Genomic DNA, 16,412 nt, shown 5'->3' on the forward strand with positions numbered 1-16,412 from the left:
AGCCGCGCTTGTAAACTTAGGGAAAGGCTACTTTTCTGTCTCTGTGCGAGCGAGGCGATCGATACGCGGCCATGTTGTTTCATGAGCATTCGGGCGAAACAGTATAGCGCCACGTACGGCGAGTATTTAGAGAAAAATAAAATCAAAAAGCAACAAAAAACAAAGCGAAATAAAGCTAGAATTATTAATAACTGAACGCAATATGATAGTTGAGCAATGCCAAATAAAAAATAAATAAATAAATAAACAAGAAATGCCCGTAAAACCCGTCCGAGCTGAGCGATGACGTCATAAGCGTGTCGCAATGCATTCTGGGTAATTAAGGTAAAATTTGTGTATAGCATGTTCTATGGTAGTAAAACCGGAAATAGAGAAAGAAAGAAGAAAGAAAGAAAGAAGGAAAGTGAGCAAAAACTAACAGTTCCAGAGCTGGTCTCTGGAACTAATAAGTGACAAGAATTTACACAATGATGAAGGACGATAAGAGTTTCAAGTAGAAGTTCACTAGATTGTCACAGTATGTCAAAGATCACAGTTTGGTAAACATGGTACAGCAGTAATTCATTAATTTGTATACATTTCAGATAGATAGCTAAAATCACATCACTGCTTTCTCAATCAGATTCATTTGCCAGCAGATTATAAGGTGTCTTTTTTGACCAATTTGCAGAGTCTTTGCAGTTTGTAACCAATATCATTTTATACAAAAATGTCAAACAGAGAGTGACTTTGAAACAATAAAGACAAGGTGATGAACATGCAGCATGAACCTTTAATACAAAGACAGATTAACCCTTTTCCTGCCGAGCGCCCTTGTCCGTTATTCTCCCAAGTCAGTAGAAAACCGCCCCATAATATGTGCCTGCAAAAGATTGGCTCTCCTGCATGTTATCCTGCCAGGCATTTTGGCAGAAATCGCCCATTTTCAGGGTAGTTTTAGCCGTACTTATACGTGTTAGACTTCGATAATTTCTACATGCCCGTAGACAGGGGAAGGAGCTCAAGGGTTGCTGCAGAAAAAAATTGAGGTCACCGGCTTTGTTTGCCCCTGGGAGTGCGTCATTTTATTGCCGTTTCATGTTTATTTTTTCGGAAATAAACTCCTTCAGAATTACGTACGTCCGCTAGGCACAAACATCACCTCACTCGTCTGTTAGTCAGAGACCCTGAGGGTCGTGCTAGGGGTGCAGCAGCACCGTCAAACCTGTCCTGTTTCCCCAGGGTAGGGTCAATTGAATACGTACCTCCAACGACTTGGCAGTGTAGCACAAAAAACTACGTTTTTGCCGTTGTATTAACGACATGGCTGAGCCATTGAAGCACAGCTTTACGTAGTTTTGCCAGCTCAGTTGGGAGTTGGCTTACGAGTGTTACCGTTCATTACTGACTTAATCGAGTGGTCCTCAGTCAGGTATGGGTTTGTACCGACATGGCTTGGGCTGCAGCTAACCAGCGATAACCAGTCACTACCCCCAAGTCTTCAGTTCACTTTTGCGATGCACGGGTGCAATGCAATATGCTTCCATTGTTCTAGCCATCGACGTGTCCACATGCTGGCAGCCATATTGTACTGCTAGCTGGTTTGCATAACAAAAGCAGTCCCTGCTAACCGCAGACGGTATCCCCGTAGCATATTGACCTTATGTCACCTTTTGAATTCTCTGTACGCAAACAGCGTACGTAGTTACTAATGCGTCGGCAAGAGGATACGTTTGCCTGCAAGCCAGAGCCAATACTTCGGACGATGGAATAATAAAAAATCCAAAGCTACGTCCATTGAATGGCACGGCCAAGGCGGTGAAGGACGTTGCCTGGCTTGAACTTGCAGAGCTGAAGCCCAGCTTAGTACGTCGGACACCAGTTTGTAATGGTATTTCCGAGTCGTTCATATCCGTTCCATCGGAGGAACAAATCGAGCCGTCCCGTCAAAAATACGTTCTCATTTTCAGTCACGCACAACTGAATAAGTGACTTTCGTCTCGCACCATCGGCATATCTACCAAGTCGTTTGCAAGAGGTAGCCTTCTAGATTAGCATTGCCGAGTTGGTCAAGTTCGGCAGCAATCTCTATAGTGCCAGGCAGCCAAGTACGTCCAACTCCGCCAGAAAACGTCACCATGCTATCCTGCCAAGTCCGCTAAAAAGCGGTAAAAAAAAACCAGCCCCCCTCGGGTGTGGGGGACTGGCGGACAGGTTTCTGCACCTTTCCCTGTCTATCGACTCCCTGCGAACCCATTTCGAGGGGAAAAGGCGTTCCTTGTCAGAAAACCTGTCCTTGGATGACCCCTAAACGCACAGGGGATAGCAAAACGTAGTGCCGTCGACTTGGCAGGAAAGGGGGTACCCAAAAAGGGCCCGATTTCCACCGGGTTGGGAGAATAACGGTCACCAGTGCTTAGATTCTGGCTACACCGAATTTCAAGCGGATTTTCACCGACTTGGCAGGAAAAGGGTTAAAATATAGATTTGTTTTCCGTGCTTTGATTAATCAGGCATCTAGAAAGTATGTACTAGGCATGTACAAATCTGCAAAGACAGTACAAACTATATATAGATCTACATGTATTACTGAGTGTACATTTGTTGCATATCTGGACCAGTGTTCGCGGTGACTTTTTTTCCTCGCGTACGGCATACGCATTAGTCTGCTAAAATTGCGTAATGGCTGGATTTGAGTGCGTAATTTCACTTCCGCACTCAATTGATGAAAAAACCGACAGCAAAATACAATGTGCCGTTGAATAAACCTACACTACATATTCGGGTTGTACGATGTAACATTATTTTAATGAAAACAGTTTAGCGAACAACTTGAACAATGTTGAAACGTAACAGCGAAGGGTATACATGCAACCGTCACAACACATCGGGCAACCCAAAAGTTAGAGTTATGGCAGCTTATCCAGACGGTTTCTGGACGTTTCGGCACCAAGTCATTCGGCCCAAGACGTTTCAGTCTTCCAATTTCAGGCCCCAAGTATGCAAGTCTGAGTCGTTTCGGCACCGCAACCCAAGACGTTTCGACACTGCTGAAGGCTGCCTGTGGGAACTAGTGCTGGAGCGTAATGTTACAAATCAAAGTACTAAAAAGTATAGTGTCAACTAACATTCACGTACATGCTTAATCTTTGTGAGAACACGGGAAAAGACCGTAAGAAAAAACTTCATATCATTTTCAAATCTGTGACACAAGTTTATCGATATCAATAGTCGCCGACACGGAAAAAGTTTGAAAGCGGTGAGGAAACAGCACGGCAAAATTCACACAAAATGCACATAAAGTACTGGAACTTACTGGTCAGAACGCAAAGGTCACGCTTACGAATATGACGGATCAGTCAATTACTAAATAGTTTGAAAAAAAATCGAAACACAGATGCCGAAACGTCTTGGGTTGCGGTGCCGAAGTGACTTGGACCGGAAATTGAGAGGCCGAAACGACTTGGGCCGAAACGACTTGGTGCCTGAAAGACCAGTTACCATCCAGACACTTCTGCAGTGTTCAAAATTTATCGGGATTCCGACGAGCTCTACCAATGAATCATTTTTTTCACGGACTCGTAGAGCAAAGTTGAAAGAAATTAAAACAGATTTGTCTGCTTCGACGCCATGCTGCATGTGTGCTTGATCAAAATTTGGGAACAGCGAGACGCGATGATCGTGCACGGTTGGCATTTATATAATTTGTCGCAACATTTCTGTCAATCACTCACTTTCAGAAACTATCGCTCGCCTGAAAATTAGCAACGTAATTCATAGGCACAGCTGACATGATAGCGTGCCTAACGTGATAACGTGTGGACTACGATGTCGATTTTTCAGACAACGCCCAGAGATTCGAAACTTTCCACACAAAATGAGTGATTGACAGAAATGTGTTGCAACAAATTTCGTCTGGTTGTCGCCTAAGCTCAGTCGTGGGGAGTGCTTTTGGTGTTATCCTTTGCGTATAGAAAACGCATAACGATGAAAAAATTGTGAAGAGAGTCAATTTCAATGCGTAAATACGCACGATTTTTGCGTAAACGCGAACTCTGTCTGACTATGATAGTTATTTCTTACCTCCAGACATCACTACCCCTAGAGAATATTGATGCTTTGATAACCTCAGGAGCCATCCAAGCATACGTCCCTGCCGCACTCATTCGAGTAGTCTTGTACATTTCTCTTGCTAGGCCAAAATCAGTGATCTTCAGAGTTTTATTGCTGAGGTCATCATTCTCTAGTTTTTCACTAAGTAGAACTAATAGAAAAATAAAAACAAAATATTCTGTTATTCTCAGACCTTTGTGTTTGCTTTGCAGCATAAGCATTATGTACAAATACCAACACGTGTACATGCTGATGATGCACTTGCACAATGAGTTTTCAATGATATTGACTGTGTCAATGTACAGACCACACTTTCAAAATGTGACCTAGAGATGCAATGTCAAAAAGCAAAATTTTTGTCAACTGTGATCAGGTCAATTAGATGATTACAACAGTCAACTCAGGGCACTGACAGTACGACTTCAAGTATTAAATTCTAAAATATCCAAGCCATCTGAACAGCAAGGCGCAGCAATTTCAGTTTCAAATGGAAATAGTTCCTGAAATGAAATGAGCTACCATTGGATACAGATTATGGTAGCTACTTTTTTTAACGGACTCAAAGAAAGTGAGGAATTCAACAAATACTACAGAATTGCAGCACTCCTGTTTTTACCATAGACCCTAAACAAAGGGTCTATGTTTTGACCAATACAATAGTGTCAGTTTGTATCAGACTTTGTGAAGCTGCTGTATATTGCTACCCTGTATGAGGAATATTGTGATGTAGTCTACTTTATTGGAATTTGTTACATTTTGGAGTCAATGTCTTTGTTTCCTTTTGGGAAAACAGTAATCCTAGAACACTTCAACTGGGCAGTGTCAACTCTATCATAGTACAATCAACATTGAATATGCAACACGGTCAAGTAATGCCAGCATGTTCTACATGTAGTAACAAACTCAATAATTTAACCACTATTACATATATAAATATGTCAACATTTGAGTATCAAGTCAGAAAAATGTTACCTGACTTTTGAACCTTACTGAAAAACAATAACCTTCGTTTGTTGGTAAGTTTGTAAGTACCATACTTCACTAGGTCAATTGGTAACATATGCAGGTAGGGTGCATGTTCAAGTTGGTAACTAGTTTCTAGGTCAATAGGTAACACACCCTGGTAGGGTGCATGTTCAAGTTGGTAACTAGTTTCTAGGTCAATAGGTAACACACCCTGGTAGGGTGCATGTTCAAGTTGGTAACTAGTTTCTAGGTCAATAGGTAACACACCCTGGTAGGGTGCATGTTCAAGTTGGTAACTAGTTTCTAGGTCAATAGGTAACACACCCTGGTAGGGTGCATGTTCAAGTTGGTAACTAGTTTCTAGGTCAATAGGTAACACACCCTGGTAGGGTGCATGTTCAAGTTGGTAACTAGTTTCTAGGTCAATAGGTAACACACCCTGGTAGGGTGCATGTTCAAGTTGGTAACTAGTTTCTAGGTCAATAGGTAACACACCCTGGTAGGGTCCATGTTCAAGTTGGTAACTAGTTTCTAGGTCAATAGGTAACACACCCTGGTAGGGTACATGTTCAAGTTGGTAACTAGTTTCTAGGTCAATAGATAACACACCCGGTAGGGTGCATGTTCAAGTTGGTAACTAGTTTCTAGGTCAATAGGTAACACACCCTGGTAGGGTGCATGTTCAGTTGGTAAGTAGTTTCTAGGTCAATAGGTAACACACCCTGGTAGGGTGCATGTTCAAGTTGGTAACTAGTTTCTAGGTCAATAGGTAACACACCCTGGTAGGGTGCATGTTCAAGTTGGTAAGCAGTTTCTAGGTCAATAGGTAACATATTCTGGTAGGGTGCATGTTCAAGTTGGTAACTAGTTTCTAGGTCAATAGGTAACACACCCTGGTAGGGTGCATGTTCAAGTTGGTACGTAGTTTCTAGGTCAATAGGTAACACACCCTGGTAGGGTGCATGTTCAAGTTGGTAACTAGTTTCTAGGTCAATAGGTAACACACCCTGGTAGGGTGCATGTTCAAGTTGGTAACTAGTTTCTAGGTCAATAGGTAACACACCCTGGTAAGGTGCATGTTCAAGTTGGTAACTAGTTTCGAGGTCAATAGGTAACACACCCTGGTAGGGTGCATGTTCAAGTTGGTAACTAGTTTCGAGGTCAATGGGTAACACACCCTGGTACAGGTGGGTGCATGTTCAAGTTGGTAACTCGTCTCTCCGTCAATGGGTAATGTGGGGTGCATGTTCAAGTCTGATCAGATTATTACTGCACACCAACTGTAGGTTGCACTATGAAACTTGTTATTTTATTTCATTACTAGCTTTAGTACATATTTATTATCAGTATTAAATCATGTAAGAAATGGGATATTTGAATTATTCTTTGAAGTTTTGGAGACCAACAATGGAGAGAGGATTTACTCAAATGCACACTACAAATGTAAAATATATATGTATATATATGTATGTAAACATGGGCATGTATATTCAATTCTTTTAGTAATATAAAACTGATAATTGTTAGAAACATTTTTACCTTAATTTGTTATTTAAGAATCTAGTACATAAATTATAGTTTAGTCAATGGAAATTATGTACAATGGTCCGACAAAATATAAATTGCAGTGCACTTGATTTCGAGATAATCTTTGCTAAATCACACACCTGGGAACCATGATAGAATTGTTTTACCTACAAAAATTTCATTGGTTAAAATGGATGAGCCAGAATTTTTTTTCCATTTCTGTTAAACTCACTTCTTTATTAGTTCATTAATTGGACGCTGCACCCAACACAGCCTATTTTGCTCAAAAATCATGTTTTTGCAAATATTCATTCAACTTTAATTAATTTGGTGACCCAAGATTAAAATATTGGTTGGGTTCACTTTTTAGCTTGTCAAGCAGTGGTAAGTTGCGTGATAAAGAAGTGTTAATTTATGCAAATGTATGCAAATCACCCAATTTCCTGGCTTCTTTTTCCTTCCAATTTCAAAATTTCCAAAGACTTTACTCCACTCTTGCTGGGTCAAATTTTACGAAATTTTCACATTATGTTTTTTAAAAAAACGACTATTTTGTTTTGGAATGAAGTTCTTATATTTTGAATCAGAGGCCTTTGAATTTTGCTAATCATGATTTTGGTCACTTTTTTGAGTGTCAGTCCTTCAACTCTTGCCATTTTAGAATGAGGATAGATAATGCAAAATAAATTAGTCGTTTTTATCTACATATACTGTTCTTTCAAGTGAAATATTACATTTCAGAAAATAGTGTCAAGTTTTTTACTTAAATTAATTTTTATCATTTATACTAAAATTGAGGTTTTTTACCCCAAATATACACCCACGTCATTCTTCGAGTAAATTGCTGCTACCATACTAAACTCAAGAGTCTCTGCTTTTTGAAAATATATAGTATGAGGGGGTTTCCTTGTCATCTTAGATGAGAAATATTGCTTTGAAAAAAACTGTGTTGGCAACATGCAGCGCCACCTTAATTAGCATGCTGAGTGATTCTTGTATTCTTTTGATGTTGATAGTACTTACTTCTAAAGAATGTGAGAGGAAAAAATAAACTATTCAAAGAAATCTAATATAATTGCACTTCACTATTAAATATTATACTACAAACTTTAAGGCTATTTTATAAAGTAGTAAAGATACAGATTGTGTCACTGGAGTTGAGGTAGAGTTCCTTTAATTATTCTTTACCATGTTCTCAGTAGGTGCAGTGTCTTACAGATTGTTGGAGGCAATAAAATACTATAAATATCATTACAAGTCTTTCTGAAGGCAGTACAAAAGTACATCCAAACGCAATACTTGAAAACAGTACAACGACATCATACACAGCTAACACAGTGTTTGTTGTACAACGTCATTACTCTCACCGTCGCTGGACATTTCATGCCTAGTCTTCTTGGGAATCTTTGGGAATTCAATTAAAAATAAAGTTAGAACCCTGGTAACATTTCTTGCTGTCTATTGTGACTGTGTTGATAACTGTACAAAGGTAAATCCCTGTAATAAAATGGTTTGGGAACCTCAGCACCACCATCAGGCATTAAAACTGGCCTTCATAAAGACCATAGCTGTCTGTAATTAAGCAATAACCCCCATCGCAGGAGGGTATACACAAGATTTTGGTACAATGCAGGACATATAGCACGAACCAATAGGCGAGTGCTATATAGAGCGAATTGTACCAAAATCGAGTGTATACCCTCCTGCGGCAGGGTTTATTGCTATTATATTATATCAACTTGCGTGTATTTGTTGTCTTACTTGGGTATTTTCATCACTCTAAGTGCCAAATGCACAAAACGGACGTCTGAGAGATCGAACGTCGGAAATTCTGCGCCCGAGACCGAGCATTTTTATAAGTTGGGATTCCGTACAGGCACACAGTATCCTACGATAAATTCACATTACGTCCATATCGACATTGCATTTTATTCACATACAACACGAACGATACTTGTCAAAAAATACCTGCTGCACTCACACAGAAAATGGGTCAAGAGTTCAAATCAAAAGAAAGAAGTAACAATTTTTTTCGTAAATTTACATAAGAACAATAGTCCTGGCTTTTTTGGCATACTAAAAATAGATTTGTCTCATTCTGTACCGCATACCGTCACGACATTCAGTGGTGGCACATGAAGTTACAGGATCTATTTTTGATGGATAATTTGGATGTTAATTGTACCAGAAAACAAGCAGTTTTAAAATAATCCAGACTTGCGATGACTGCAACCGTGATGAACAGTTGTGCAGATTCTGAGTGTGTTGCCCGATGCAGGGAGAGCTGGATGCTGACACTGCTCGTTGCATTTGATGTCAAATATCGTCGCAGTCACCAGGAGTCATCCCATTGTTATTTTGAACTTCTTGGTCTACATCGTTGGGACATCCCAATCTGTTATAGCCCAAACTTTGGTATATTATATCTGACATACCGTTACTGTGAGGAAGTGTCAATTTATTTGTGTATGAACGAATACTATCTTCATTTTAAAGAGCGGTACTAGGATATATCGCGTCTCGACTACCGCAAAGTGCACAGTGCGCTGTCGCCCTAATATTCGTGTGCATCATACCCCAAATGTGCTGCTTCAGAGATGTCTTTCATCATCCATCCCAACTTATTTACACCAAGAGGTGAGTTACAGACCCACACTTTATCTGTGTATCAAAATTCGTTATTCGGTCTTTGAAACAAAGTGGAATGTTTCGGTCTTTCTCGCGGGTCTATGGTTTAGACAGGTACGTTCAAATGCACCGACCGGGCAATTTTCGAAAATGCTGGTTTTAATAGGGGCCCGTTTTAGCACTGCTATCAGTGCTAAAACAGTATTTTAGCATCGGTGGAATGAGCTCTCATCCAATCAGAATGGCGCATGGTAGCATGATATAATATAATACACATTTTATAGCGTGCACTACTTACAATTTGATGCATATCGTGCAGTTACTTTTTAACTTTTGTTTTATCTACATTGCCTTCAAATATGTTCATCATCAAACAATTTCTTAGTATTAATTCATATGAATGAAAAAATTTGGAGGCCTTCATCTAATACGTGTAATGTAGTATATTTTCAGAACTCAAATTCCAATTTGTTTTTTCAAAGCACAGTTTAGCTTCATTCATTCAGACAGCAATACTGAAACCATAAACGTCTTACCAGTACCATGTACTTCAAGCAAGTTATTACAATAATCAAAACCTGGTCCATTGTCACATGTCACTGATTTACAATACTGTAATGGCCCTGTATCAACAAAACCTGGTATCTTGGTGATTTACACATTGGTTTGTTCAACCTTGTGGGGTCAAAGTCATTCATAATCAGCATACAAGTAGTGACAACATTATAAGTTACTGTTACATGTTGATCAAAGTAAGTGAGATTCACCATGTCTATGTATATCTGAGCTGGACAAGTCACTGAAAATCACCTTTAAGATGCTTGAAGAGATCTTCAAATGCATATGTACATGAAAACATCGAATACCTTATGCTTTACAGGGTTTCACCACCTTGACTTCATAGTGATGGCTGGACCTAGTATGATAGCAGTTGTAAGACCAAACTTTCATTTCCAAAGCTACATGAACACACTACTGGTACTTGCCTAACAAGATTATTGACAGAAAAATCTGTTTTATTAGAAACTATTGTGAAGCACTTGTGCTGATTTTGGTAACATTCTGAGATAAAAGTTAAGGAAAATTTGGAAAGCAAGGAAATACTGCATTAAAAAATCAGGTAAAACTTGGAAGAAAATTATTTTCCCTCAAAGGAACATGTATTTTGTTTAGTCAAATAATCCACAATCCTATTTATATAGAGTAACCTTGCCTGCAACTATATCCAAATACTATTAAAAATGAACAGTTCAAGTTGATTGTCTCGTTACAATAATATTTTCACTAATTATTCATAATTATTTATGTAAGTATACTAATAATTACAGTGTATAATATCAGGTTACTAGTAATATTGGTGTTTAAACTTACTAAAGTCCCTATTTGTAATAGAAAGGCAAAGGATATGAAAGTTGTTCAAAAGTTCAGGTCAATTTATGAAATAGTGATACTGTTTTGAATGAAAAATCAAGAAAGAACAAATGAAAAGTAGAAAATAAATTGGTTCCGGGATGTTTGATTTTCAAATATGGATATCTCATTAACATACAATAGATATGGGTGTTCATCAACAAACAAACTGATCTTCACGTGTATGTTATCATGTTATGTTATATCAAGTCTGAAACCATGGTAAAGAGGACTATAAAACCATGGCTGACAGGTGGTTGTAACAGACCATATAGAAATAGGGTTATGCGTATTGAGACTGAATCATGCCTCAAAAAATTATCCCTGTACAGATAAGTCAGTGAGCATGAAGATAACGATACCTACAAAATTGCATATGAATACACACGTACTGAAAGAATTACAATGGTGGCCTACTTAAGGCCATATTATATTCAATTGCAAAGTGTATATGCTACCGGAAGTTTTCCTTGTTTGAACATACATGTATCTTGGCATGTTTGAGAAATGACTTTACAAGCCATTTTTTGTACAACTGGCTAGCCATATTGCCATATTACCATATACATTATTACCACTCCCGTATAATTAAATTATTGTGATTGCTTCAAACAAATTATCCCTAAACAGGCCCTACATGAATGAATGGATGAATATGCCACATGATTTAGTCATGTGGCATATTAAAAAGTGTGATAAAACAGTTTTGGAGACTCCAGCCCGCTCAATAAGGTGATCCTGACACCTGAAGACATACCTATGCTTTGTATGCATTGTTTCTATGCCTGGAGAGGTTGATCTTGACTGCTGTGAATGAACCTAGGTTCAGTGCACATTTATTCTGCACATAACAAAGTGACGTGCGCTGGTAGTCTAGAAAAGCATGCGTACATGTATGATCCCCAGATCTGAGATGTACGTATGAGTTGAATAAAGTAGTAAAGTGTGAGTATGTACAACTAGCTACAAACAATGTCCACAGTCAGAAATTATTTGACTGCAATTTTAGGAGTGGTGATTAGGAAATGGAGCTGTTCACAGAGGCAACTCTCTGCCAACCACTATGTTCTGCTCTGACTATGATTTCCATGCTTACGTTTGGACAGAGAAGTTTTTGTTTGGTGTCATAAAATTATGATAAGACAATTATATCTTGGGCGTTTGGCCTTTGGGTCCAGCATCATCAATATGCCATCACGAGCACCATCCCTTGAGTGGGCAACAAATTGTGATCTTGCCCTTGCTATCATGTGTTATTATTTAATTATAGCCCCTATGTAGGACTATATTCCCGAGAGCAGGTGACTATTTGCCTGTCAGAAGGACGTACTGTCTCCTGCCTCAAGGATACATCATCCCTTGTTTGGACAATGATTTCCTTATTACATGTCTGTTTCACACAACTTTCATAAAGAAATTTGATTTGATTTGTGACGATAATATTTGATTCCTATGTTATACAAAAATCCATTACAATAAAATGATTTTTGTCATTCAACTGCGCATTGTATACTGGTATTTGAATCACTGTTATATTTGAATCATTGTTAAAAAAATAGTTCTGGGTCAGTGTTTCAGTCTAACGAAGGCTATACAGCTCGCTATGTCACCAATGGGTTACCATTTAATCTTATAGAGTGTCTGATGTTTGATATGTGACCCTGAGGCATGTAATAATGGACTGTATCATGCAAAAAGTTAAAACTGATACATATTTGAACATCATAGCACATTAAAAGGTTTTGGCAACTGCACAAATTACAGTTGTATAAAGTTTGACAAATTTGATCGGGGTATACACAAGGAATAGTTGTTGACATGTCAAAAATTAATAAATAAAAGCTGCCTGGTGCCACGTTAGATCATGAAGCAAACCAAATTGACCATGCTCATGTACATTGCATAGACTGGTCCTCATAGATCTGTTTTGGCGGGGTATATCTGAACACTCCATGCACAAACACATAAAGCATATCAGCAACTTTTGATAGGTCTTCATACACTGTGAGACTTGGTGATCTTCAAGGTCAGTATAGTGTGTTGCAAAAAAAATGATGAAATTGTATCAGATTTGCCTAGTGCTTACATAAAAAAAATAACGTTGACGTCGAATACCATCCAACATCACCACGTCAAGGGTGACTGAGGATTATTGTTATTGGACTCCGCATCCACTGTTATCAAAATTTACTGTATGATGAAACTTCATAGGTTACAGATGAAGATATACAATATTATTGATTATTTTAATTTGTTCTGGTTATTAGCTTGAGTCAATGCTGCTTTGTGAAATCTCAAGTTTGATTTACTCTCCATTAATACAGATGATGTACACTGAACTTGACAGTTCATACACAGCTACAAACTGGGTTCTGTTCTAAATTTAATACAAAATCAACAAGGAAAAGTACCTGTATATGACAGATTTCTTTACTTTTCATGTAAAACAGTATATTTGGTGGTGCATATATGTAAAACATTATTACTACGTCACTGCAGGTATATTATCTTTATCATTGCAACTGCAGTCTAAAATATCCCACAGGCATAGTTTAGGATTATCGTGGGATTATTAATCATCCAATGGGATAACCATATGATTTCTACACGACAATAGCACACATGTTGGATTATCTTCAAAATTACCATCTAAACCCTTAATCGAGAGAAGTTGTGTAGAGTTCCTGTTGGTAGTTTTAAAAGGGATTACGATAATAGATTATCGCCTGGTATAACTGGTTCCGGAGTGATATTACTAGGATGTTATTTGAACTGCAAATAAACAGACATCTGACACACCTTAAATGACATGGAAGCTACTGTTGATATTAAAATGGAAACAGGTGTGGCAGTGTGTTGAGGAAAGAGTTAATGACTTTTATTCAACTCTGACCTGCATACTGAATTCTGCTTGACTCATAATCATACCTGATGTTTCAAATATGATTTACATATTTATCCTTTTAAAATATCTTTTCCGAGAACATCTTGAAAAACATAGCTTGTACATGTACAATGTACATGTAACTATGTATCTGTCAACATTTCATCAAATTTCAGTTGTATGACTGTCTTTTATTTACAGCACTTACTTCTAAAAATTCGTTACCAATGGATGTAATAACATCGGTGGTTACAGAGCCGTGCCTGTTTACATTGAAAGTTGTTATGATATTTGTAGTTCAGCAGCAACTAGAAATGTTGATGTTTACAGCCATATGGTGACATTTCCTATAAATATCACCAGTAGCAATCGGTAAACTGCTGTGTGTAACGGGAGCAGAGATGCATAATATTACACAACTTCACTGACACCCTATTTGCAGGCAGCGTACACAACTATATTTTGGAATCAACATATACATTTGTAAATGTAAAATTGCTATTACTCATCATCATCAGTATTTTCCATATGAGCTAACAATGGTGATAAATGTACCACAGCTTTGCACAATTACAGAAATTATTTGTATTCTCTTTCATATCAGTACTCTATTAATATGACAATATCAGTCAAACCTGTGGGGTTTATTTGTGATATGACTGCATGTACAGCTTCATATCACCTTAGATTATACTTACGTTTACAGGTCCTATACATAACAACTATTTTACATAATGAGAACTACATAGCAGTGTTTTGGTTTTGCTTCTATTCTTCAACCTAACAGTGTGATGGAAGGACTGTAAGGACATCCCTTACATGTACATGCAACATAACAAGTATCATATTCTCTCTTTTGCTGTTCTGTTGATCTGTTCATGTAACTTGTAGAGTATATATAATTGTACTGCTGTACATGTAACTGACAGAAGAACCAACCAGCTGGATTTAAAGGGATGTTCAAACTGTCTACATCTAGTAGATGAGCAGAAGTATGTCACACAAAGTACTTGCATAAAAAACATGCAATTACATTTGGTTTTAGCTCTTTATGACTTTTTGACTGACTTGGCACACTTGTAGGCAAGGTTACAAAAATGAATTTGCCCTTCGGCTGAAAGAGTGTCTGTGTTTCAGAGTTAGATACGATCTGCTGATGAATGTCAGCACCACTTCAGGATGACCCTACATACCCTGAAAATCTCATTAACATATATTCCATATTTGCTGTAAAAAATATTAAGGAGTATGGATTAGATAACACCACTTGTTGCCAATTAGTTTCATTTGTACTAGTACATCCTAAACAGTTTTCATAGTGCTGCCTATGTTAACTGTGACTGCCCTTTCTGTTACATGAAGTTCAATGAACTTTCTAGGTTTGCTCACTAGAAGCAATACCCATTTTGCCCAGTTAAAAAGTAAAATAAAGAGTGCGATGTGATGGCAGTAAATATTCACAACATTTATAATTCTGTAACATAGAGTACATCACATTTGTAAATTTTCCCATATTATTCAGAATCCTGGCTGTTCTATACTTTGTTCAATGTGTAAATGAAAATATTCATGTGATATGATAAGCCATTGAACATGTACATATATGGACGTAATGAGCCAATTTTTGTGCTTTTCAAAGCATTGTTAATTCATGAATGATATTTCTAATACTACTATGTAATTATGCACACAGTATAAATACAAGTACTAGCAGTTTCCAGTCCTTGGGTTCATTATGATTGGATTCTAGAAACGGTTATTAAAGCTTTTTTACTCCTTTTGACGACCAAGCATGTAATGTCATGGGCAAATTGATTTCTGTCATTATGTATAAATCTGTACACAATCATGTATATTGAAAAAAAACACTTTCAGATCTGAAGAATCATATTTTAAGTTAGTGAATAAATATCTTTCCAAGTAACAGATTCTGTAACATCATCAGTTATTGATTAATTATGGTTGTAAATAACCAATAACTACACAAAGTGAAAATATCTCCGTATCTATTAATTAAAAAAGGAATTTCACAAACACATAGAGCAGTATTGAACCTAGGACAATATACTACACAGGATGTAGGAGATTTTTAAAAGCTACATATCACAATATGAATAACAAAGAAATGAAGAAGCTTACAATACAGTTAGTTGGGTTGTAACAAGTTTAAATCAACCTATTCACATTCTAATTTTGGTTTTATTTTTTGTTCCACAATCGCACATGTTCAATGTGTTATGCAGTAAGTTTTATGTTGGAGTGATTATGCATGGCTACAGACAACTTTTAAAAACAATCTTCCCCCCACTTTCCAGATATGTTAATTTAAATATCACTCAATTTTCTTCAACATCTTTCCAATATTTCACACAAGAGTATTTCATATCAGTGTATCCGTAACATTTTTACAAACGACCCCCAAAGTGACATTTTGTCGTTTATTACTTTGCTTTCCAATTCTGTGACCTAATTCATTCTATGACCTTAATTTCAGTGCAAGCATTCACACGGTTGCTGTGCTCTGAAGTGAGCTTTGTTGAAAGTGCCAATATTCAGTTTTACTTATCAGTTCACTGTGAATTAATTCTGAGCAATATTGGTATTTTGTTAAATTTACAATAAGCTAATTACACTGATCACACATGATTTTAAAATGAATAGAGTTGCAGACATTTGTCAGCCTGAAATTGAAACTGTTGTTGTATTTGCATATGAAAACAATGGTACACAATGTGATCATTTGGACAATACATGTCCACCATTGACAAAGAACTTTGTGAACATGTGAAATTCTTTCTACTAAGCAGGATAATCTTGAAGTTGGCAAAGAGGTAATGGTGGAGAGAATTACAGTTCAGTTTGGAAGACATCAAACTTATCGATCAACTAATGATAGCAATGATTA

General features: G+C 37.5%; 1 protein-coding gene across 2 annotated transcripts in view; it reads right to left on the bottom strand.

Moving 5' to 3' along the window:
* Positions 1–16,412, bottom strand: part of LOC139150489 (mitogen-activated protein kinase kinase kinase 9-like) — a 40,196-nt gene that overhangs the window by 16,311 nt on the left and 7,473 nt on the right. For both annotated transcript variants that reach the window (XM_070722881.1, XM_070722880.1), the window contains exon 2: positions 4,063–4,243. In XM_070722881.1, the coding sequence (XP_070578982.1) occupies positions 4,063–4,243 (181 nt within the window). The remainder of the gene's footprint in view (positions 1–4,062; positions 4,244–16,412) is intronic.

This window comes from Ptychodera flava, chromosome 14, assembly GCF_041260155.1.
Source record: "Ptychodera flava strain L36383 chromosome 14, AS_Pfla_20210202, whole genome shotgun sequence".
Taxonomy (NCBI): Eukaryota; Metazoa; Hemichordata; class Enteropneusta; family Ptychoderidae; genus Ptychodera; species Ptychodera flava.